Below are 25,593 nucleotides of genomic sequence, written 5' to 3'. Positions count from 1 at the left end.
GATGGGGTGGGGGAGTGACAGGTCATCAGACCTTTCAGGGAAGATGGACAAATCGGGAAAGTCATCTGCCCATAAATATTCTGGAGCTTCGAGCAGTATACAAAGCACTCATTGTGGCACAGGACCTGCTCCAGGGCGGGCTGGCCCAGGACCAGTCCAACAATGCGACCACAGTAGCATATCTCAATCATCAGGGAGATACGCAAAGTCATGCAGCCATGAGGGAAGTGACAAACATTCTGATTTTGGCAGAACGTCATCTTTTCCGGCGATCTTGGCAATATTCATCACAGGAGTCCTCAATTGGGAAGCAGAAATCCTAAGTCATTAAAACATACACGCCGGGGGTTTTTCAACTACTGGTGAACAAATGGGGCCTACCAGACATAGACCTCATGGCATCTTGTCACAACCACAAGGTCCCCGGGTACGGGTCCAGGACCAGAGATCCCTCAGCAGCCTGTGGCTGCACTAGCAGTAAGATGGGACTTCAAGCTGGCGTATCTCTTGTCTGATTTCCGTCCTCCCAAGGGTTCTCAGGAAATTCAAGCAGGAAGGTGGTACAGTAATACTAGTGGCTCCTTCTTGGCCCAGACGTCACTGGTTTCACAGACATACAATATCTATCCATAGACAGTCCGTATCCTCTTCCTCTATGGCCGGATCTGTTAGCCCAGGGTCCCTGCTGGCATCCAGACTTACCTCACCTGTCTTTGATGGCATGACTCTTGAGTCTTCCATCTTAAGAGCCAAGGGTTTCTCCAGCTCTGTGATCCAAATGATGCTTAGGGCATGAAAGCCTACCTCTGCCCACATTTTTTTGGGTCAGTGGTGTTCCAACAGAAAATATGACCCTAAGGTGTTCAGGGTTTCCCAGGTACTGGCTTTTCTCCAGGCTGGATTGGACCTTGGTCTCCACCTGGCCACTTTGAGAGTGCAGGTTTCTGCATTGTCAGTCTGGTTTCAGAGAAAGATTGCTTATTTACTAGATGTTAGAATTTTTTTTCAGGGGGTTCTCCCGAGTTCAGCCTTTTGTCCCACCAGTAGCACCATGCGATTTTTGTCTTTGGTTCTCAAGGGGCTACAAGCTCCCCCATTTGAATCTCCGGATTCTGTAGATTTGAAATGGTGGACAGCAAAGACACTTTTTTTTTTTTTTTTTCTCTGATCTCTTCTGCACGCAGTCTCTCTGATTTGGCAGCTCTCTCATCGCTCCCCATTTTTAATTTTTCACCAGGATAAAATAGAGTCGTTCTCCACACAAGGGAAGGTTACATTCCTAAGGCAGTGTCCTGTTTTCATGTGAATGAAGAGATAGTGGTTCCAGCTTTTCAGTCTTCAGACATTTCTGTAAGTGAAGGCTCCCTGGATGTAGTTTGTGCTCTCCGTATCTATACTCTTTTTGTGTTTATATGGCTTTCACAAACGAGGATGGCTAGCTAACAGACTCTGGCTAGATGGTTACATATGACTGTCTTTCAGGTGTACACACAGGCTGATCTCTGTTCCAAACACTGACAGCACATTCTACTCGGTCTGTAGGGCACTCATGGGCGTTTAGTCGTGGTGTTGAGCAATTGTGCAAGGCAGCCACGTGGTCTTCTGTTCACACTTTTGTCAGGTACTATGCCTTTGATACTTTTGCCTCTCAGGATGCTTCCTTTGGGCAACGAGTTCTCCTTTCTGCTCAGGAGTGTCCTCACCCGTAGGGAAACTGCTTTAGGACATCCCCCTGTGGTACCCCTGTGGATCCCTATGGAACCTGAAGAAGAAAATAATAGTTATGGTAGACTTTCCATTGATAACTTTTTTTCTTCTAGGACCACAAGGCACCCACCCTGTCGCACCTGGCTGCATTGGGTAATTTTTTTCTTTCGGTCACTGATTCGCTCATCTTGTATGAGTGTTTCTGGTGTTTGATTGTTCTTCCTATTCCTCTTTCCTTCTCCTGCCTTGGGCTTGTTTACAAAACTGAATGCATGTGGCCAGGGGCAGAGTATATGTTCAGGAGGACCAGAGGCATCCTAAGAGCTGAAGCATTAACTCTTTGGTGCCTGGATCACTCCAACCACATTATCCCCCATGGTATCCCTGTGGACCCTATGGATCTTGCAGAGAAAGTTATCAATACGAAGTTGACCATAACTCTATTATTATTTTTTTCTACACAGTAGTGTCTATAATTCACATTATGCCACAGAGTACAGCCCTTAATTCACATTTTGGCAAACAGTACTGCCTGTAATTTACGTTAGAGGTGAAGACCAGGAGGGGTCAGTAACATTTTAACAACTTATACTACACAGTAATAAAGCTAAGTCAATGTGCTTTGTTATCCTTTTACTGCCCTTTAACAGCAGAATTAGTCCAGAACAATCTTCATTTAGGACAGGAGTGCTTCATACAGCAACTCATGGGCTGTCACCTCTCTAGAGCTTGGCTGCAGTGCTGTCAGTTAGGAAAAACACACCTTCTGACTGTCTCACAATCCATGGCTGTAACTAAGCATGCCGTCCACCCCCTTCTGCCCGATGAAGTGTGTAAACACGCAGCCTGCACAGCACCAGCTTGTATCTAAGTTTAAGTGGGAGGAGGATGCCCTTCAACTGAGAGATGCTAGGGAGAGGTGGGCACCGAGCACTTTCTCCCTCCCCCCCCTAATCCATCTCTGTTGGTGAGTGGGCCGGCCCAGCTCCTTGGTGCTCGGAAGCCAATGCTTACATTGACTCTAGCTGTTACGCTGCTGTCGGGGACATCAGCTGGGTGCAGGGCAGCCGTGCCGAGGGTTGGCGCAGACGTACCAGGGGCAGGCAGAAGTGGCGATTCTGAATAGCCCCAGGAGGGAGTTCCCAGAGCTATTCTATTCACCGCGCTGTTTGGTCTGACATTTGTCAGTTAAGTCGGAGAATGCCGGTCCTCGCGACTATTCAGCATCGCGCTGAATCGAATCCAGCCCAATGTTTTTAACATTGGTCAAAAAACATTGTTTAGGCCTAAACATTGTGGTTCTGGAACCGATGTTAACCGGGGTAAGTAGCACCTTTTTGTGGCTGCAGATTTTTCATTTTGCTACATTATTATAAACACCGATACATCGACTTACATTGTATGTATGTATGTATGGATATATGTATTAATGGTGGTTGAAATACACTTATGTATTGGAGTGCTGTCCCTTTTTGTGCCTGAATATACTGTGCATGCATACATACCTGACACTGTCACGTGCTGCTCAATTACCAATAGCTGCTGATTGGGCAGCACAGACGGTGTAATGGTTAGCATTACTGCCTCACAGCACTGAGGTCATGGGTTCAACTCCCACCACGGCCCTAACTGTGTGAGTTTGTATATTCTCCCTGTGCTTGCGTGGGTTTCCTCCGGGTACTCCGGTTTCCTCCCACACTCCAAAAATATACTGGTAGGTTAATTGGCTCCCAACAAAAATTAACCCTAGTGTGTATGTGTGTGTGCATGTGATAGGGAATATAGAGTGTAAGCTCCTCAGGGGCAGGGACTGATGTGAATGGCCAAATATTCTCTGTAAAGCGCTGCGGAATATGTGTGCGCTATATAAATAACTGGTAATAATAATAATAATAATTGGCAGTGCGTCCTGTGCTGCACTACCGTCCACCACCCCCATAATACCATTACCGTCAGGCGGAGGCTGGAGGGCGGGGATTTTCATCAGAGTTGCCCTGTGAGCCGCAGTGCAGGTATCTTTATTCAGACTTCCGGAGCTGGGCAGTTTGCGGCCGGTGAACTTGGAGGATTCTGCCCTGTGCAGAGGCACCGGCCGCACTGCCCTCCTTACGGCCCTGCTGATTGGCTGACCAGAGTGTCTTTCACTGTCGGCCACTGCCCCCAGTAGTACACAATGTTGCTGCCAGTGATTCACTGAGAGCAGCACCAGTGGAAGAGACCTGGGGGCGGGGTTATTCTATATGCTGCTGCTGATTGGCTTTCCAGAGTGTATTTCACTCTGTCAGCCACGACCCCCAGCAGTATGCACGAATGCAGCAGTGTGTGTGTGTGTGTGTGTGTGTGTGTAACCTCTTTATTGAAATGTGCCAGCTCAGTCATGTATGACATGGAGAGAGCCAGCCAGCAGCCCAAAGTACCACGCACACACAGTAACTGCAGCTGCCCACAGCTACACAGTGTAAAAAACCCCACACATTTGAAAACATCAAAGGAGAAACCTAGCGATGGTGAGGAAACCTTGGATCCTAACCTCTGCAGGGTTAAACATCAAACATTGGAACCACCTGTCTGATTGAGGTGCTTGTGTGTGAGCCATGCAATCGGCTCTGTTACTTAAGCGGCCACAGCTACTTGGGGAATATATACATGCAACTAATTTGGCCTCTCACTGCGCGTGAGCATAAAAGAACCATCCTTCCCAAAATGCTTTCAATTACTGCAGGGAAGTTTGGTTGCCAGTGTTCAGCCATCATTAGTCGGCCACACTAGCTGGTCCCCATTTCACCCTACTGGCTAAATTATAGAGGCCAGATTTTCTTGTGTATGGTATAAATTATTCTGTATACTGTTGTTTTGTCTTTTGAGCCCCAGCATATTTGCACTTCCCTACACTGTCCAGGAAATAAATGGGACCATGTTTCCTTAACTAGAAGACAGCTGAAATCAGAAACTTGCAGTGTAATATCGGATAAACTATTTATTCATTGAGTACATTAATACAACCTACAGAATCCAATAACTCTACATGCGGTTTTCCTCAAGGAACTTGTCCAATTTCATCTAAACTGTCCATAATGAATGTGCTTTAACTGCATTTTGTAGAAGCAAATTCCAGAATGGAATTACAGTACTCTGCGAGTGGAGGGGGGAGCAAGAGCTGAACTGTGCTTCCAGCGTCTATTCTAGGTTATATTTAGCATAAATCATCTAATCTGCCACAGGCCTCCTGGCTCCCTTATGCATTTCACTATCATGCGTCTGATAATTTTTATTGTCGGTAACTGAAGAGTTAAATCAACATTTAGTTTATCATTGAAGTTCCTGAATGGAATCGCCATAATCCCCATTAGTTTGGGAAGTCTACCATCATTGATTCCTCGTTAGCTACAGTTATTAACATAGGCCCTCATTCAGAGCCACTCGCTAGCGGCAGTACGCTCGTTCCGAGCGATGTTCGCACATCTGCGCATGCGTACGGTTTTTAGTACGCATGCGCGAACCAGTCAGTGCGGCCGAAAATCGTTGGTACGCAATATAGCGAGGGCCTGCTATTTTGAGTGACAGAATGAGGCGTATGTGGGTGGTAACAGGGGAAGGTGCTTGAAAACGGGGAGTGGAGATCCGAACGCAGGCGTGCTTAAAGGTCAAAACGGGCGTTTTAAGGGAGTGCATATTTAATACAGCAGCGTCATTGACCACGTCACTTGGTTTTTTTTAACTCAGAACTGCTCGCAAAATAGCGGTTGAAAACACCAACTACAAGAATAGCGAGCAGTTCATACGCTGTACGATGTACTCGATTAATCTAATAAATAGCGGACATGACTTATGGTGCGTGCGGCCAGGGGGCGTTTTTATCAAAAAAACGAGCGTATGTTTTGCTCGCTCGTTCAGACTTAGAGGTGGGAACAGACTGCAATTTGCGAACGGATCATTTGAATAGCCACCCCTTGTTTTTGAACGAACGACCACAAATAGCGAACGGCTCTGAATCAGGCCCATAGTTTCTCTATATGCAGATGATGGGACATTTTGAGTTTTATAGTTGATGATGGATGCTATTAATGTATGGTAGTTGATACTGAGTCATTGTTGCCACACGCACACGCACACACACACACACACACACACACACCTTGTAGTAAGCCTTTAGACTGTGGGAGGATTTCCACCCACTATGGCACCATGCCTCCCACATCACATGACCATGACACCAAGCGACAGATTCTGCGAACTGTATTTGCTTATGCTCAAAAATGTCTATTTAAAAAAACAGTGACATGATGTACACTCATTTCTGATTCATCTGTTTATTAATTAACTAGTGTTGTGGACATTTATCAACATAGTCAAACGCAGGGGGGGGGGGGTTTCCGTCTGCCTGGAAACCCCCCCTCCCCCCAGCACACACCATGACCACAATAGAAATAGTAATATAATACAATGTTACCAGTGCTGCATGTTCTTCTCAGTATCACAAATGAAATTATTAGCACCGCCTGTGGATCTTTAAATAAATAAATACACCTGTGCACCAACTAGGAGATGTGGAAAACATGCACTGTTAGGAGTGCACTGCTATAGACCATCAATAGGGTTAATTATTAATGCTATAGAATAATACACTATCCAGTACATAAGGAAACCAATATGTACATATGTGTCCCGGGCAGTGCTATGTTCTTCTGCTGCTATCCCAGACTCCCGGACTTGCTCCAATGCTCTGGAATGGTGCCCACATCTGAAAAAAAAAAACCATTCTGCTCAGACAGGATGGACCCACTGCCATATTTAATGGCTTACTGTGATCGCTGGTCCTGTATATGCTGGAATTATGCAACACAATATACTTTGTGTGATGCATATTAAAGCTGGATAAGTGATAATTATACCCTCTTCATGGACAGGCCACACTCACTGTAAAATCAAGCATTTGGAAACCCCCCTCTAGAAATCCTGCGTTTGCCACTGATCAAATTATGTCTCGCATTAATTGCTGGAAGTTACTTAATTAACATCTTAATCTGGAATACACAAATCCTTTCTGCTATCAATCAGTCTCTAATGCCCGCTGCTGTGTTCCTATCTCTGCTTTGTGAAGGAGGAGCTACTCTTACACCCCTTTTACACCACAACTAAAACCTGGATTATTGCAGGGTTATCCCGGGTTGCTGCTAGGTGCAAAAGGGTGTAACGATTGGATTCCCAGGTCAAGTGACCCGGCAATCCAACCCGGGTAGCTTGCAGGGTTTAGCACTAGAACGACCCATGTAAACGGGTAACCCGGGTCTCCTGACCCAGGTACCATTTTCAGCATAGAGACTTCCTGGATTCTAGGGCACTTGAAGATCTCCAAGCGCCGGAAGAACAGTTCTACTGCACCCGTGTATAGTGTGAATTTCTCCGACCCTGGAATAGCCCAGGTCGGCACCTCAGTGGGAACAGGGTTTGACCCGTATAGGAACAATGTTCCAAACACCGGATCAGATCTGGGACTTTAGTGTAAAAGTGGCATTGCATTCATAAATGCATCCCATCTCCCTTTGTTCTGGCATGGGTCAGTGTGGATCCAGATGGAAGCGCTCCCCATATTTGCCAGTACATTCACACTGCATCAAACTAGCACTGATCGATTAATATCATGAAAGACTTTGGGGCGGCATATACAGTGCCTTGCAAAAGAATTCATCCCCCTTGGCCTTTTACCTTTTTTAAACACAAAGGGCGGAATTCAATTGATTTCGCGGCCCGCATCTCCCGTCTAAAGTGACAGGAGATCGCGGGCCGCTATGCAATTGTGCCAGCTTTTCACGCTGATCGCGCCCATAGAGGTCATGTTTAAAGCAGCTAAACCCGACCAAAGTGCTGATCGCGAAAAGTGATGTTTGGGCACCCAAACATGCCACTTTTCGCACATTTCAGCTCTCATCCCCCAGGGGCTGCGAGCTGAAATGTAGCGCTTGGCAGCTGATCGCGCCCGACAGGAGCAAGAATAGAATAGCTCCGTCGGGCGCGATAGGGGATGAAAAGAATTGAATTCCGCCCAAAATGGGTAGCCTGTATCTGACGCCGCTATAATGATAACACATAAGTATAAACAAGAAGGATATAGTCAGCAGTCCTTCTGTGAATGCCAAAATGTTTTGTCCATATATGAATAAAAGTTCTCTGATAAAGAGCCGGATTTGCAAAGTACTTTATATATCTTCCGTCGTATCACTGGTGATCCCCACTTCAAAGGACGATATTGCCAATACGTATCGAGAGAAACTGCCGCTGTGGACGATGGGAGGATCCTCCTATGATGACAAATCCGCCAGGATTTAGGGACTTTATATTATGTAGAGGATTTATTTGTCGTCATATGGGATGAATAGTTGTGCACGCAGAAGTTTTCTGTTATGTTGTCCTAAATGTTGTTTGATTCACAATATAAAAAAAAAAAAAACTTTAGTTGTAGGCATGTTCTGTGAATGAAATGATGCACACCTTCACACAATCCATTTTAATTGCAGGTTGTGAGGCAACAAAACATGAAAAATGCAAATGGGGGTGAATACTTTAGCAAGGCACTGTAGATGATTTGATTGATTCCCAGGAATTGTACGGGCCATGCGGAGCAAGTAGTTTAAAAGTAAACTGCAGCAACATCTGATGATTGGTCAAGCTTCAAGCATCCAATCAAAAGAACCATTGGTGGCTTTGTAATCTAGTTTTACCCCCATCTGTTAGCCCAAGAGAAATGACGGCCAAAACAAAGCAGGAGTGAGTAACTCACAAACAGCAGAATTTCTGGGCATAGAAGCCCAACATGTGTTTTTTTTTTTTTTTTGTTTTCTTTTTTCCATTAATGCTTTCAAGTTCAAGAATCCTGCTTTAATCCTATTGTTTATTCCCAGTGTTTTCCAGCCATCTCTTCTCTAAATCGTTTTGCTTTTCATGCACAAATTTTTATAAATTTTAGGTCCAAATTGGAATCGTGCAGTCGTTTGTCAGTCTGTGATGAGCCTGCACTGAACGAGCAGTCGTTCAGTGCAGTCTCATCCGTCATCTGCAAACATGCTCAACCTGACGTTATCGTCAGGTTGACCAGCATGTTTGCACGATGATAGATGTCTAAATGACAAGCTGGCACGCGCATTGCTGGTCGTTTTTTAGACATTTTTGCAAACTGTTTGCACGATCGTTATTCAATCGCTCAACTTAATTGTCTAGTGGATGGTCACCTTAACTCTTGGCACAATGATAACTGTTACGTTTTTGCCTAACCTTAATCTTGAGTAATTTGTCTTTTGAAGGACAAAGCATTCTGTTTATTCCATCTGATTTGAAATGGCGTGTTTCCAAGTTTTGTAGTTGCTGATCTGTGTTCCTGGCATCATTGGTGGTACCACAGGCACTTCCACCCCCTACCAATGTACATTAGCCCCCTTCTAGAGTGCTAAGAATAGAACAGCTCCCTATAGGAGGGCAGATTTACAGTCTTCTTTAATGATCACTGTAGGTTTCTGATGGCTATCAGCATTACAAAACTCCACAGTAAATGTTGTTGTCGGTCTGTGTCGCATATCTCGTATGGACACCTTCTGCTCGCCGGTCTCTTGTCTCTGCAGCAAATAAGTAAAACCTGATATTCAGCATTGCCGCACGTGTCTGTAATGATTGGGATTATATTTTGTTCTTCTATTTTTTTTTTTTTAATGACCACTTTATTTTTTTAACACATTTTAAATCATCATTGCATTCAGTGTAATTGGATTAATTCTAAATTATTTGGGCAGCTTCCTGTTAGTTGGATATGAAATGGTTGTACATTAATATTTGTTCTGGACTTTGAAGATTGATGGCGAAAAGTCAAATGATAAATCAAAACTGAGCAGGAGAGATAAATGACAATTTGGAACAGGCAGTTTTATATCTTAACAAGATGGTATACACCTAATTCTGCACTGTGCCAAGCTGCTGCAAAAGAGAATTTAGTACATTGAAATATCTGTATCGTTGCCCTCTGCTATAGTGCTTAGCACCAGTCATTTGTGTGCTGTAATGTTTTTGTGTATTGCAACAGTTGTGAATGCTCTCTGGAGCATGATGTAGATGACTGGATGGTCTGTGGAAACTGTGGTATTTTTGTGGCCGGTTTTAACATATTTATTTATTTTTTTATATGTTATAGGATGGGGGACTCACGGAAGAGGGCACTCCAGTCCTTCATTGAGCGCTTGGTAAGGCTCATGGAGTTTAATGTTGCTGCTGAGGAAGGTAAATTCCCTTTTACAGGTTCTGATTAAAGAAAATTTCCAGTGACACAAAAAAAATAAAATAAAAATATATATAATATATAAATCTGAAAGTCTGCAGTTAAAGCACATCTTGTTTGTTTCATTTCAAAGCCATTGTGGTGGTGAATAGAGGCCAAAATATGAAAATTCTGTCAATGTCCCAATATTTATGCACCTGACTGTGTGTGTGTGTGTGTGTGTGTATGTGTATGTGTGTATATATATATATGTGTGTGTGTGTGCGCTATTTATGGGGAGGGTGATCTGGGTAATTTAAAAGTGCATTGTTAAATTAAGCATTGTGCAGTGGATAAATACTTGGTATCTGCTCTGGGGAAGGTCCAGGGTACATAATCTATCCCAGTGGTTCTCAAACTCTGTCCTCAGGACTCCACACGGTCCACTGTTTACAGGCAACCCAGAAGGAGCACAGGTGCATTCATTATTCAATGACACATTTTAAAAGATCCACAGGTGGAGCTAATTATTTCACTTGTGATTCTGTGAGCAGACCTGGAAAACATGTACAGTTTGCGGTCTTGATGACAGAGTTTGAGAACCTGTGTTCTCTCCTATGCCCAGATTTTATCCAGGTAGCTCAGAGTTTCGAAGTATCGAGGAAGAAATGGCAGCAAGCGGAGAAGCAGTTGAGGGAGAAACAGGAAATTTTGCTGCGGTGTGAGATTGAGCGCTCGGCACTTCAGGTGAAGCTGAAACATGCCCGCAACCAGGTGGATGTAGAGATGAAAAGGCGCCAGAGAGTGGAGACAGAGTTGCAAACTGTGGTAAGCTGTGGACTTCTAATGCTTTCTTAATTGGGGCATATAGAAAAATAACATTCAGCAACTTAACAACTTTGTCTGAGTTTAATAATTGCTCCGTTAAAATCATTGTCCTTAATTTACGGACTGAATTTATTCTAAGGGGAGAGACAACCATTTCTTATGCTTATCCTCAATACACCATCTACATACACTGCCACATATCTCTTCGGTAACCCAATTTGAGGCGACTGTCCTTTCAGTCAACACCTTTGTCCCAATTTTGTGGGAAGTTGAGATTCACTATGGCACCAGAGATTTACGGTAATCAATCGTAACTGCGAATTCTCACAAATCGCAATTGCGAACATATGCTAACTTCTCCTATCCTATGCAAGATCGGGAACATTGACCCAGATAGGACAGCCACGGAGCTTCTGAATGAAGTCTGAACTGTCTCAAACACAGCGTCTCCCGTGACACGCTCTCCTGCTGCAAAGTAGATCACAATGGCTAATTTATGCACGCCCATGAAACGGAGTTTAAATTGTCCCACACTTTGCGAATGAATCCCCTGTGCGATCGTAGTCGCAAACCAATTACTGTGCGGGCGCAGTGCGGCTTTTCCGCATGCACAATGGCTATCGATTGCTCGATCTGCTTAAATGTCGGCATTACATAAATCTCTGAATCTGGCCCTATGTTCAAATATTTATTAGGGTAGTGGAGGACAAATGTATTCCCCCCCCCCCCCCCCCTTCCTCCTCCAAATTCAGCTTTGTTCCTTCATTTGCCTCAAGTGACTTTATATCTTAATGATAAATTTGCCCATCCTGATTTTAGGGGGCATCCAATTAGCCCCGAACATTGTTCGGCTGCTAATGGACAGCCGCGATCAGTGAAAGACAGGGATTTTCGCCAATGTTTTTTTTCACCCTATCCTAATATTTTGATTGAATTAATAGGATAGTTCTTCCGAAAACACACATAACCCACGATAAGCTCATGGACCTATGTGTCTTCGCTATTAAGGTGGTGAAAACACTACACTTATCGTGAATTATTTTTCGGGACACATCAGGTCCCCAAAAATATCCATGATAAGTGCCGGCGTCGGGCGGCACTTCAGGGCTAATAGTATAGCCCCTTCTCGATCAATTAGCAGCGCTACTTTAGAGCTGCTGATTGGATACCCCCCTAAATTCTTTGTTTTTTCACTCCTGTAGAGTTTTCATATAAACTTCCCAGCCTTTGTGTAGGCTACAGAAGGCCAATTTTCAGTTTCTTTTAAATTAACATTTTCTTATAAATACAATGGCTAAACTACCTTAAATGCACACAGAAATATCTTTTAACAGGAGCGTCAGATGCACCTAATTGGTGACCTTATACAGAATGATGGTCAGGCCACCGCACCTCTTAGTGACTCCGTTTTGGCGTTCTTCAGTAGTGGCCGGTCGAATCCTGCAGTCCATGGAGCTGGAAACAGGTACATTGGTTATAAACTGCTTTGAGATTGTAAAATGCCATTTTTGAGGGTGCACTAAGCTAATTACAAATTTTCAATATCATCTATCCATTGACATTGGTTAATGGCAGAAACCTATGACCAGACCTCACCTAGTTGTTTTACAATTAACTAGACCAGAATACAATTTTAGGTATAGGACCAGTTTCTATGGCATTCGGGGAGTAATTCTATGGATGCCTCAATCTTCTGAACCTGACAAACGAAAGTTTCACACGTGAGAAAACAAACATGATCAAAAAATCCATAATGAAACGGGACTGAAGAAAGCCATTATGTTAATATATGCACATTATTATCTGTTGTCTAACAATAAAGCAGTTATACATTTATTGTTCAATCGTCCTCTGTGCATTTTTTATTTCCCTAATGACTCATGCTATTTTTTTGTATCCTAGTTAACTATTTTTCCGAAGTCTGTTACATAGTGCATTTCCGTCACTGTGCATACTTGGGTGCACCATGGAAACTTGCACCAGCCTTAAGGCAGTTTCCCCATCGAGCTATGGCCTCCTGTATGAGAGCCTGTGCCTCTTTGAACGCAGCCGTTTTCAGCGACACGCCCCCATCGACTTCGCTCCCCTGTTGGCTCCCAGGAACGCCCACTAAAATTCTCAAGCCGTGCGTCTCATTCTGTGCTGCGTCTGTGTGCGCAAGGCAATTGGGACGCATTCGGTGTATAACTCTGACACATTAACAGGCTAAGGGGTCTATTTACTAAGCAGTGTTGGGAGACAGAGTGAGAAGTGATAAGGTGCCAGCCAATCAGCTCCCAACTGTCATTTTTCAAACACAGCCTGTGAGATGGCAGTTAGGAGCTGATTGGCTGGTACCTTATCACTTTTCACTCTGCCTCCTAACACTGCTTAGTAAATAGACCCCATAAAACATTGGGCGTTTGCAAGCGACATCGACACTGTGTCCATCTCAATCATGCCCTTTTATGTCCAATGAGTGCAACTGTAAGTCTATTACCCTAACCCCTTTGTAAAGCATTATCTCATGTGTACATTATGTAAGGTTATGGAGCAATACACACGGTCAGATTTGTCAGATGAACGATTGAACGATTTTACCAAAGTTTTGAACGATTGAACGATTTTTGACTGCATTAAAATGAATGGCATCGTCCAAGTCTGACTGCAAACACATCAGATGTCAGATATCGTTATCTGGCAAACGGGAACGCGCATTGTAGATCGTCCATCGTTCAGGCATGTCAGATATGTCAGATTTTCCTTCAGATATGAACGACTGAACGATTTTTAAATCGTTATCGTTCATATCTGAAGGAAAAATCTGACCGTGTGTATGCACCATTAGAAATAGTTAATATGTACTTTATATTTCTTTTATTTTTATAATTTTAATACTTTCACTGCACATAAGGATTACTTGTGCTCATTGGAAGCTCTGGGCTTTTATATTGAGCTGTACATTGCGTTCACTTTAATGTTTTGCACAGTGATCGTGTCCTTCAGCCATAAGTAATGGCATGGGGCATCTACTCACCAGCGGAGAGCGCTTCACCGCAATTCCCCCCCCCCCCCCCCCCCTACTGCGGCCAGCGGGGGGGGAGGCACCCGGCAGGTTGTTTTAGCAGGGCACCAACAGGGCGCTGCCATAAGGGCAGGGCGCATCCTCCCTTTTTAAATCTGGCAGGGCGTGGCGCCCCCCTAAAACAGCCTAGCGGGAACCCTTGTTTATACTGGGAGGTAGATTAAATTAGCCGCAAGTCTCACAAAACCCGCAATTATGTTTTTGTTTTGTTTTTTCATTATTTTTTCAAGTATAAATCCGCGTTAACATTGATTTCGGTGAGAAAACTCAACTTTTTTTAGTTTGCACCTCCAGACCAGTGAAATCTAGAAAATAGTCCTTATTTTAATGTAAATATGGATGGACATAGTGCAGTACCTTAGCTACACCCTCCCAATGAATAATACTTTTTTAAAAGATGTTTGAAATGTAAAATATGGCTGATAAAGACAGGTCTTTTTACATTTCTCTAAAAAATCATTAACATGGGTTTAATTATATGGGACATGTATGATGATGTATATTGATGGGAAAGGGGTTTTAGAACTTGGATTTTTTTTTTTATTTATTTATTTATTTATTTTTAACCATGTTTTGCTACTTTTATATCATTTTTCTTTCATTAATAAAAAATTTATAAAAGTTTAAAAATTTAATTCTGTGACACCTTTTAACAGCCTCCTATCCTTTTTGAGTGGAAACAAACACTGTCCTGCTATCTTCTTTACCACTATTTTTGGGGTTCAGTATGATTTTACCCCTCTTTCAGGCACATAACATAATTTGCAAACTGCTGCATTAACACGCGTCATTGCTGCGATTCCCTACTACTTGACATCTCTAATTATATTGCCTGAGCTCTTTCAATTGTTTGACCATTGTTGTAATATGCACTGAAAATTAAGGCAGGACTTCATAGTACATAATTTGCAGCTATTTGATTCTGACCCTGGTGTAAATAGTGGTCATATGAGACTGACCATTTACTATTCCCTTTTCTGCTGCATACTGCTATGAAATAAGTATATATATTAAAGTTCTTTGTAACCTATACACGAGTGGCCCCAATTTTTAGTGTGACACACACAGCCCCAATTTATAGTGTGCCATATACACACGTGGCCCCAATTTATAGTGTGACACACACACACACGTGGCCCCAATTTATAGTGTGACACACACACACACGTGGCCCCAATTTATAGTGTGCAATATACACACACGAGTGGCCCCAATTTATAGTGACACACACACAGACACGTGGCCCCAACTTATAGTGTGCCATATATATATATGTGTGTGTGTGTGTGTGTATGTATGTATATATATATATATATATATATATAATATACGCACGCACGCGCGGTCCCAATTTATAGTGTGACACACAGCCCCAATTTATAGTGTGCCCCTCAGACCTTTAGCTCCTATTATACTGACCTTTTACTGTTCCCTTTTCTGCTGCCAACTGCTAAAAAAATAAGTATACATTAAAGTTATTTCAAACCTATCTGCTAGTGCACATAATATATCAAAGGGCATGTCAAGTGAAATTGAACAAGTCTGCCGTATGACACCCTCCTATACTTCCTATATACTAAAAACTGTAAGATTACTGGTTGCTCTGTATGCACAATGTAACCCTTAGTGGTTAGAGAAGTGACTGGCTTTAATCTTCTCCCACCCCCCCCCCCCCCCCCCCCCCAATCCATCAGGTAAATGAATACACTTATCTGCAAATCTTAAATTGGGGAGAATTAATTAAAATTGCAAAACGTGATTGGACATTTTCTTTAACAATCACAGGTGTCGCTCAGTGAGGGAGATCTGAGTCCGATGTATGTTTCCTATTTGTTTTCTATATCAGGAAATCCATGGTAGACGAGTCATGCGGTTCCTTTCTGTCGGACATCAGCTATGACCAGACAGATGACGACTTGGTGAGACTGGTGTCGTTGTTTTGGCACAATGTATTCTGCAGCCTCCTGTCAGTATGCTGCGATCTCTGCCCTCCGGGTGTCTGCGTGGCCACGCTGTGTATTTAGGGTGGGAGTCATGGGACCATTGTAAATCTGTTTTGTTTCTCTTACCAACGCCTTGCCCTTGTTCTCTTCACTCTTTTGACAACTGGTTTATATTTATTAATAAAATAAAACCACAAAATCTCATTCTATCCAATTTAAATGCTAATTTCTGTCCCTTTCGGTGTAACCGGGAGTCTTTCGCTGAGCGTTCAGCCGAGAAAGGTCCCTGTGGGGAGCCTTCTCCCCCCACCACCCTGTTTAGCTCTCCCTCCCCGCTCACACACTGTGCTCCTGAGAATACATCCTGTTTGTAATTTGCTTTCCTTAATGCTTTTGAACCGTCCAGAGCTGCCTGCGGTGGCTCCCAGAGGCAGCATTAATATTTAGCTGGCACAATGGCTGTGCTGCCTCATGCACGCAGTGTTTTGGGCCGTGTCACACGTACAGGGTTTCTGCAGATCTGTCTGGAGAGAAGTCTCCATCCTCCGACACGTTATCTTCTACAAACAGTTTCAGGCTCCCGTGCTTTCCCGGATGACCTTAGTTCACTCCATCGAGGCCAAACCTTTCCCCAGACACTCACAATCCGGCTTGGACTAGGATTTCGCATCTACATTTATGCTTTACATGCAGCAGATATTTGGCCTAGTAAATGTTTCATGGAAAGTAATTTCTCAGATAAAGAGAACTGTCCACCTTGTGAACACCCTTCATTTATCACATAGTGAAGCTCTAGGATACTTTTAATAAGCTGTGTTGTAAATAATGTGTTCTGTAGAATGTAAGGATATCTGATGCCAACTAGAAGTTGTGTGACCATATTCTGACAAGGCCTTAGGTTACATAAACTAATATAGATCACCTACATCGAAAGTTGGAGGCAATCCTTGTATCCCAGGGGGTTTCACTTTTATTTACACATTCCATCACTTGGACTTTTGCAATATTTTGGTAACAGTGTGTCCTCACCCCCGACCCCCCCCCCCCCCCGACCCCCTGCCAGGTATGGCGAATTCCTCAGTGTAATAAGATTTTAGAGGACATTTTATGTAAATTTGTGTTTTACAAGGGTCTTAATTTCTTTAGGATTTAGATGAGCTGGCAGGAAAACCTGTGAAGCTAAAGCCATGGGAGAGGAGGGTAAGTACATAGCTGAATGGGTAATGTCTGTGTACAACACTTAACTCTGAAACAAAGCTTCTTTAGACAAAACATCCTAGAATATCACAATGTATATCGATGTCTTTAATAAGTAATAAAAATATACATGGTAGATATATCAATTTTAAATATTCAGTTCTATCCCCTGTCCTCCTTCCTGTCATGTCAGGAGAATGAGGGGTCAGTGTTATTAATGCCAGAGATCAGCCTGACTGCTTCATTTGTCAGCAAATTGCCCGGAATCAATAAAAAGTTCATTATTTGAATACCAGGCTGCTGCAGGTTTGGCAGAAATTTTTCATAAATCATCAAACAGGTACAAGAGTTTTCCTGCCCGGCCATTGTGTGTTGTGTCAGCGCCCTCTGATGTTCGGTACTGGAATTTTGGGGGGGGCAAAAGGAAGGGCACGAATAACCACTCCTGAACATTTATGAAGTGACGTGTCAGTTTATGCTCTAAATGAAGATATCCCCTTTGCATTCCTGCACTCTGCATTCATGGTTCACATTTAAATGACATTTGTAGAGTTTCTGTAAGGATTTTGTATTAGGGTAACAAAGAGCGGTCCAGTCTGTATTGTGTGAATCTGTTAATCTTTATTACTGTACTTTGGGGATATTCTTGTTCTAAATTGCTTTGTTTCCCTCTTCACAGCGCTCTTCACTCACTCCATTGATTGCTCCTTTTATGAAAAGGCCCTGTCCGAGTTTAACTGCTGCTGTGGTAAATGAGAATGTGAGTGGTAACAGCGCTGTGTACAGCTGATATGTAGTGTGTGCCAGACTGTACACTAGAGATGCTCTAACCCAAGGGTTGACACATTTTTGTAAAATCTAGGATCCAGCTTAAAAGTTTAGGGGCCAGACCATTGTGCACTTTCAATGGCCATCAGACTTTGCTAGTGGCCCCAATTTATAGTGTACACGAGTGCCCCCTATTAATAGTGTGCCACACACCTACATACAAGTGCCCCAATTTATAGTGTGCCGCACATACACATGCCCCAATTTATAGTGTGCCACACTCATACGCATGAGTGCCCCTATTTATAGTGTGACACACGCACGAGTGGCCCCAATTTATAGTGTGACACACATGAGGACCCAATTTATTGTGACACACACAGCCCCAATTTATACAGTGACACACACTCGAGTGGCCCCCATTATAGAGTGACACGCACACACGAGTGGGCCCTGTTTATATTGTTCCTGCACACCTTGCAACTGTATTTATCGAGCCCTGCTCTAACTTCAAGCTTTATATGACCTTATTGTGGCCTTGTCCACGGGAGCATGTGGGCAAGACACCGTTTTAGCGGTCAATCTATACAGGCTATTGGCAAACTTAATATTTAATTAATATCCAAGATTGTTTGTACAATAGTCTTTCTTTTGGGTTGGATGCACAGCAGTTTTCTACCACAATCATTGCTGTCTACCCACACTAGGACCATGGGTTAGATTCTGTCAAGGGCACTTTGTGTGGAGTTTGTATGTTTCCCGTCTTTGTGCAGGATTTTTGATATTTTTTTTTGGTCCAATTTTCTCCTACGGTCCAAAGCCGTACCAGTAGGTATCAGTGTTAGAGATTTTTTTTATCTATGTATTTTCTGTCTAAAAAAGTGAATCACACCTCCACTATTTTTCCTATCTTTGGTAATGTTCTTTCAGGCAGCTCATTAGCTGACTCCTAGTTTAGAGCCGTTGTTCAGACTTGTTCCCCAAATACACCAGCCCTGTATTTAGACACATATACCTTTTTGATTTATAAATGTGGTTCTAATGAAGCAGTGAGATTATTACTGCTTGTTATTCAGTGGCCCAGAAAATAGAGCTTTGTGTGATGGGTGAGTTTTAGTGGTTTAATATGCATAAATTCCGCATTTTAGCATGTTGGCTATGAATTGAGATTTCAGGAAAATGTCACCCTGTAAAACATACCATATAGTGGTTTGAGTTTTTGCCATCTGTCCGGTGAAAGCTTAGAAGGTACTGCAGTCCAAAAGCTATTGACTGCTAAAATTCCAAGTGACTAATCCTTGATATACATCACACAGCAATTTACCATGTACGTGCCTCTGAATGAGTGTTCTTTGTCTACTGAAGAGTGAGTGTGCCATCTACTGGTGAGTATTAGAATTGCTTCAGTGCCATCTTAGGTGTCAACCTTTAATGCTGTTTAGAGGAGTTTATGCAGTTTTGGAATTTCAGAATTATACTACTTGTCACACTGGGAGTAAATTGTTGAACAATGTAGAAAACCAAGTAAGGAAATCTACATCTACACTTTGGATTGGCAGTGTTTTAAACCAGGTTTCCCCACAGGCAGGTCTGCATGGCTTAATGACAGCTGTATAAATGAGAATGCAGCCAATGTGTTCACTAGTAACCTGGGAAATCACTTATTTTAGAAACAACATAAAGGGTGTTTTTTGTTAATCAAAACAACTGCGCCTATTCCACTTAGTAGTATCCTGCCTGAGATGGGGGTCATTATAATTTGTGTGGCTGCCAACAAATATTATGTCTCTTATTTATATTAATTTAAAACCTGTTTCAACTTAGCAGAAAAATGGATAGTGTCACCCATTAAAATGGGTCATTGCATGCAGAGAGAAGAAACTGTACAGTGCTAGTTATTGAAGGAGTTAGAAATGTTTGCAGTGTGGTGTACCTGACTGGTTAAGTCCAACTAGTCCCATACACAACACTCACAGTGCAGTACATTTTAAATGCCATTGATCTCACCCTCCTGTTACCGGCAGTTCACTACAGGTAACCGTAGAAGAACCCCCACTGAATGGCCACACAGACATTTGTTGTTTAAATCAGGTCAGTTGGAAACCATTCTCCAGCCCCATCTATTGCTGTACTCTAATCTCCGCACACTGACTTCCTACTGTATCACTCCTCTTACACCTTCATTTGCACAAGTTTGGCTGAGTACATTGCTTTATCTTACTAGCATTTTGCATGCAGTTGTGTTGTTCTTGGATACAGCACATCTCTGCTGTGGTCTCTAAGTAATGTAGTTGGTTCCAATAATTTTTTTTTCTTTGTACCTCAGGGCAAAGAAATGATTAGTTCAATCTGATGCATAAACCAGTGACTGCAAAATTCACTGCAATTCTATTAAGGAAAATAAGGTGTTAATGTAAGAGTACATAATAATACCACTACTGTAAATTGGCCATCTGAGAGTGGTAAACCCCTTTTACTGCCACTGTACTAGACTGTTTTGTCAGATGGTGCTGTATAAACATTAACCCCTTCGGCCTCCATTGTGTTTCTGGTGCTGCGCTGAGACGGGATAAAGGGTAAATGTCTGTAATACCTTATTACAGGTCAGTAAGCCGTGGTCTCTGAGATAAAAGGATTTGACCTGCGTCTTGTGGCTTGTTGCTGACTGTGATTGGATTTCCTGGCTGTTAGAATGCAGCATTAATACGAGTAAATAGATTTTTTATTTTTTTTTGAAAGACAAAAAAATTGATTCCTGACTTCAAAGTAACACTGCAGACACGTTGGGTAAGGTTTTATTAGAGGACGTTTCAGAGGTTCAGCATAATGTAAATGAGATGCTGGACAGCGCTGTCTTCCTAGCCTGGAGAACGCACATTATTTCCTCCGATACATGTTCCAGCTTAATTGTATTTTATACAGGTCACACAGTATTGGTTAGTGCTTTAAATCCAGAGAAAATTGGATATTAAAAGTTAACACAATACGATAATATTCTACAGCAGGAGGTTAGATCTGAGGCAGAGTGGAGCATCCTGAGGTTTGCCAACTGTTGTGGTGCTGCAGGTATAAGCATACTCTCCATTCTCTGATCTAAAGGAACAGTAGTAAAAATGTTTGTCACCCACCCAGGTCCCGTGCGACTCTGCTTGCACCAAGCAACTTTTTTTCATGTCTTTTTTTTTTTTTTGGCCGAAATGCATCTTAGTCACATGCAACACTTGTATATCTGTGTGAGACTATGGGGCCTAATCATCATCGATAAATGGCCGGTAACCATGCGGAAACGCTAATTTCTGCATATTTTAGTTACCAGGGCATTCATCATTAGCGGTCTGACAGGACCCCCTGATATTCAGCAAACACTGCAAACAAAGTTTTCGGAGTTTCATCACGAGAACAAGTGCCACCTTCAGACGGCACTTGCTCTCGTAGCCCAGCTCCTTCTTATGGGAAGGAGTTCCGGGGATGCGAAGAGGTATCCCTTCGCCGCCTTCTCACACTGTGCACATGCGTGACCTTGGTCCCCGCACCAGAGCAATGATTAATTTCTCCGGTGTAATCTATCTCCCGTTGCGAGATCAATACTTAATCATCGAAGGCTATATGGCCTCCGATGATGAGTAGGCCCCTGAGTCTGAATCTGTATATGAAGAGCTACGATGCAACGTCCGTGCTTTTTTTTTCCCAAGTTCCGTTGTGCTTAATTTACAGACTCAATCTCACACAGATATACAAGTGCTGCATATCAAATTAATCAGTGCAGTTTCCTGGTGCATGACATTGCGACTAAGACGCATTTTGCCAAAAAAACACGCAAAAAAAGACTCAGTGCAAGCAGAGTTGCACAGGACCTGGCGGCTTGCTCATTTCAGATGTCTCGCACCCATGGCATGTTGAGGCTAGATTTCTGAGGATACGTCTGTATTGGACACAATGGGGTCTATGTACTAAGCCAAGGTGGTATATTTAGTAAAGTGCGGGTTTTTAGAAGTGGTGGTGATGCCCATAGCAACCAGACGATAATGCTACAATCTGGTTGCTATAGGCAACATCTCCACTTCTAAAAACCTGCACTTTAGTAAATATACCCCTTGGAGTGAGAGAAAGTGGACGGAGGTTAAGTATCAACTAATCAGCTCCTAACTGTCACTGTACAGGCTGTGTTTGAAAAATGACAGGAGCCGATTGGTTGGTACTTTATCTCCGTCCTCTTTATATCTGTCCAAGGCTTGGTACATAGACCCCCAATATGTTTTGTCTACTCATAAACTAATGACCTAATTGATTTTACTTGTAAATAAAATGCTTACTTAAAATACTGTCTTGCCTTTCATACTACTCGTAGATGCTTGCTTTGAGACTGGAAGATTGTTATATAGAAATCTGGTTTATAATTTTTTATTTATTTTTTTCTTTTTTTTTCCAATCTGTTGCACACTGCCAACCATGGGGTGTAGATGTGGAAGTGAGGAGCTGGCGCAATAGACTATGCTTGTTTGATGCTTAGTTCTCTTTCAGACCCTCAATGCAAATAATTTTTCATTTGGATCTATGTGCCCTTGGTGCGGACACCATCCAGCTCAGTTGGCTTTATTGGCTTGGCTGTTGAAGCCATGATCCTCCGAGCTAAGGGTTGTATTCTGGGTCATCCATGCAATGATCTAGGCTAGGTAACTGGTATCTTCAATAAACTATTGCAGTGTGTGGAAGGTGTACACTTTTTGTTGCAAAAACAAAAAGATACACACTTCTGTGTTCAAGCTGCCAGATGGAGTACGGCTACTATTCATCAGGCCTGCGTTTCGGACTAGGTCCCTGTGCCCGAGTGTATTTTGGCTCATTCTGCCAGATTAGTGCACGCTTCTTGGGTGGTGCACAGGTGGCAGTTGTGTAAGGTGGCCATCTGGTCCTTCTTTCATAGTTTTAAGTTTGATGTGTTTGCTGCTAGAGATGGCAGTATGGGTGGAAAGTTTTGGCAACAGCTTTGGCTTGGCATACCCTTCCCTTTAGGCAGATTTGGAATGTCCCAATATTTGGCAGTGTCCCCCAGATTGGACGGAGTAATGAGGTCTGGTTTTTTTCTTACTCACCAATAAAATGTTTGCTCTTTCTCCATTTGGTGAGCACTGTGCTCCCAGCCTTTGTTGTGCACTCTGTTCAGGTCTGATTGAGGTTCTGGTTTCAGGGTTTATTTGTTTAGGCTCTCTTATGGGCTTTATGTTTACATTAAAAACTGATTGGCTTCAACGGGCAGATAGAATGTAGAGGGGAGAGCTGCTTTACACAAGCTTAGTTCGATGTGCCAGCTCCTCACAGTGCCCCCTACACCCATTGCTTGGCAGTGTCCCTCAGTTGGAGATAGAGTAACGGATAGAACAGTGAATACCAAAAATCCTATCTTTTCCTCTCTAGTTGTACACTTTTTGTATACTGCAATATAATTTTATATAGTCACCACCTTGGCAAAAAAACTGTTTCAAATTACTGTAATATACAGGAAATGGTAACATTACAAAATAATCATTATTTATGTTTGGCTCTACAACTTTCCACAGCACCCTTCAGTCAACTATACTAACACAGGAGTACAAATAAACAGAACAATAAATTACCGTTAGGCACATAAATAAACATAAATGTGTATAGAGGTATATAATTTTAGTGATATTCCAGTCAATAAATAAATATTGAAATAGTACCTGCGGATTGATGGGCAACGAACCCGGTTGTGTCAGTCTTGGTATTCTGTAGATCCGGCTTGGGATCCTTGGGTATGACTGATGTGCATAGGAAACAAGGCGGCGTGATAATACTTGGGTTCATGGGTATAAACAGGAGAGTAGGCACACTAGTGGCAATATAGGAACCGCAGGCTAGTGATATGCATGGATACTGAACTGGAGTGAACAGCCTAGGTCCATTGGGCGACTCCTCGCCTAGTGACCTGTGAAGGCCAGCAAGAACAGGTATACACTCAAGAAACAAGGGTGAACTCCAGGACTCAGAACAATATAGTACTGGTAGATTTGGAACTCAGAACTCAGGCCAGGAATCAGAGTCTAATGTATTCAGAGTACAGTACAACTTGAGGAAGCTGTAACTCTGGTCCTGCTCTGATGCAAGACCTGGAACCCTGTGTGGAACTCAGAAACTGACAGTCAGGATAAGTAATACAGCTTACTGAACACCTCAGTGTACAAACTGTATACTGCACACTGAATCCTATCCCTGGAACCAGCACCCTTCTCTGTACCAGCCCTAGACAAAAGCGTGGATGCTGCGGCGCTGACGGGTGACTATACACGCCTGCAGATGGAAAGCAGGTAACTGTATAATCGCTGGCTGGCTGACGTGGTTGAAGCAGGTCTGTATGCAGCATGGAAGCTGCGGCGCTGAGAGGTGATGCACAACGGCAGATGGTAAATACAGAGAAATCTACGGAGTAGCAAAAGAATTACAGAGGACACGAACACAGGATACAAGGAGTAAACCTGGAGCCTAAAACCATCCTGGGAAAGGAACATGTTCATGCAATGGGTTGCTCCCAGGAACTGGTTTAATTAGAAAGTGATGGCTAACTTTTGAATTCCCATACACCGTTGTGTAAGCATGACATGCTTAAATACATTGGCAACTGTTGCTAATGTATTTTAACAAGATGTGTGGTACAAACATGATTTGCACAGGTAGTACAAAACGACCACAGATTCTGTACGTGTATATATTGGAAATAGCAGAATAACTAAAAAAAATATATGTACAAGTGGGGCATGAGATGTAGGGTAGTGAGGGCTCTTCCCATGAGAACTTACATTCTAGGGTTGTTTCCTATACTGTAGTCCTTTTTATAAATTCTTCTGAACGTACTAAACAATAGAGCCTTAGTGCAGCACATGTATGTATGTATGTATGCTCTTTTCTTATCACAGATGTTTTTCTGAGCATTTGATCATAGAACTGGTCCTAACTGCCCAATAATACCGTACACTTCCTATTTGTTGCTCAGCCAATGACCCAGCACACCTGCAATGTTGGGTTATCATACCATACTTTTGATGGTATGGAATAATTTTTTAAGGCCAACACAAGTTACATTTCAACCGAAATTGTTCAAGCCAGATCTGTTGTGTATGTAAAAACCCTTTATGCAACAAATGTCTCATTTAATTCAATGTTTTTCTTTAACAAAAAAAAAAAACAGATCAAAGAAGCAGTAATTGCAAAGACCATCTCGCCCCCTATGGATCCTGTGCCAAGACGCCGATCGCGCAAAAGCCGTGCTTTCTCATCCATGCAAGGTACACTCAGTGAGAGGGCTTTCCTGAAGAAACTTGCACACTGCTCTCGGTCCCTGTGTATAGAGAAGAGGTTTCAAATTGGCCTTCTCTAGAGTCCTCTTGTGGATATGCTAAGCCTGGTGCCCATAGTCACTAGGTTCTTTATGCACTTACTGCAAATTCAGATGTGTCCTCATAAACCTACCCAGTTTCCGCCATGTGGCCTGAGAAGCCTGGTCCTTAATTTCGCTACTTTTTTCACAGTCTTGCAACTTAGCAAATAATATACTAGGTTTTTTTGTTACAGTGGAATTGATCTAAATTTGCAGGTTCCTATTGAACCTCTGTTATCTGCATACTTTTTTCCTCAATCTTGCTACTTTTTCCTCAGTTTTGGGTCTTGGTTTGCAAATAGTGTACTGCCTGCCAGATTCAGCATGAATCGCAATTGCGGTCGCAGCTGCGTAATCGCATCCAATTCAGCTGTGAAAATGCTAATGTCTGCCACTGCTTAGCCAACATAGAGATGCCCACTACTGGCTTCTCACATCTGTGATACCTCGCAGT

At 42.8% G+C, this 25,593-nt stretch overlaps 1 protein-coding gene across 2 annotated transcripts in view; it reads left to right on the top strand.

The window, feature by feature from the left end:
- Positions 1-25,593, top strand: part of LOC148524043 (rac GTPase-activating protein 1-like) — an 83,059-nt gene that overhangs the window by 16,633 nt on the left and 40,833 nt on the right. For both annotated transcript variants that reach the window (XM_088472407.1, XM_088472406.1), the window contains exons 2-8: positions 9,884-9,969; positions 10,572-10,774; positions 12,109-12,239; positions 15,685-15,757; positions 16,928-16,981; positions 17,658-17,738; positions 24,951-25,047. In XM_088472407.1, coding sequence (XP_088328533.1) covers positions 9,885-9,969; positions 10,572-10,774; positions 12,109-12,239; positions 15,685-15,757; positions 16,928-16,981; positions 17,658-17,738; positions 24,951-25,047 — 724 coding nt within the window. In that variant the 5' untranslated portion in view covers position 9,884. The remainder of the gene's footprint in view (positions 1-9,883; positions 9,970-10,571; positions 10,775-12,108; positions 12,240-15,684; positions 15,758-16,927; positions 16,982-17,657; positions 17,739-24,950; positions 25,048-25,593) is intronic.

Source organism: Taudactylus pleione, unplaced genomic scaffold, assembly GCF_031769625.1.
Source record: "Taudactylus pleione unplaced genomic scaffold, aTauple2 ptg000122l, whole genome shotgun sequence".
NCBI classification, from domain to species: domain Eukaryota; kingdom Metazoa; phylum Chordata; class Amphibia; order Anura; family Myobatrachidae; genus Taudactylus; species Taudactylus pleione.
This window is presented reverse-complemented; position numbering and strand designations above follow the sequence as displayed.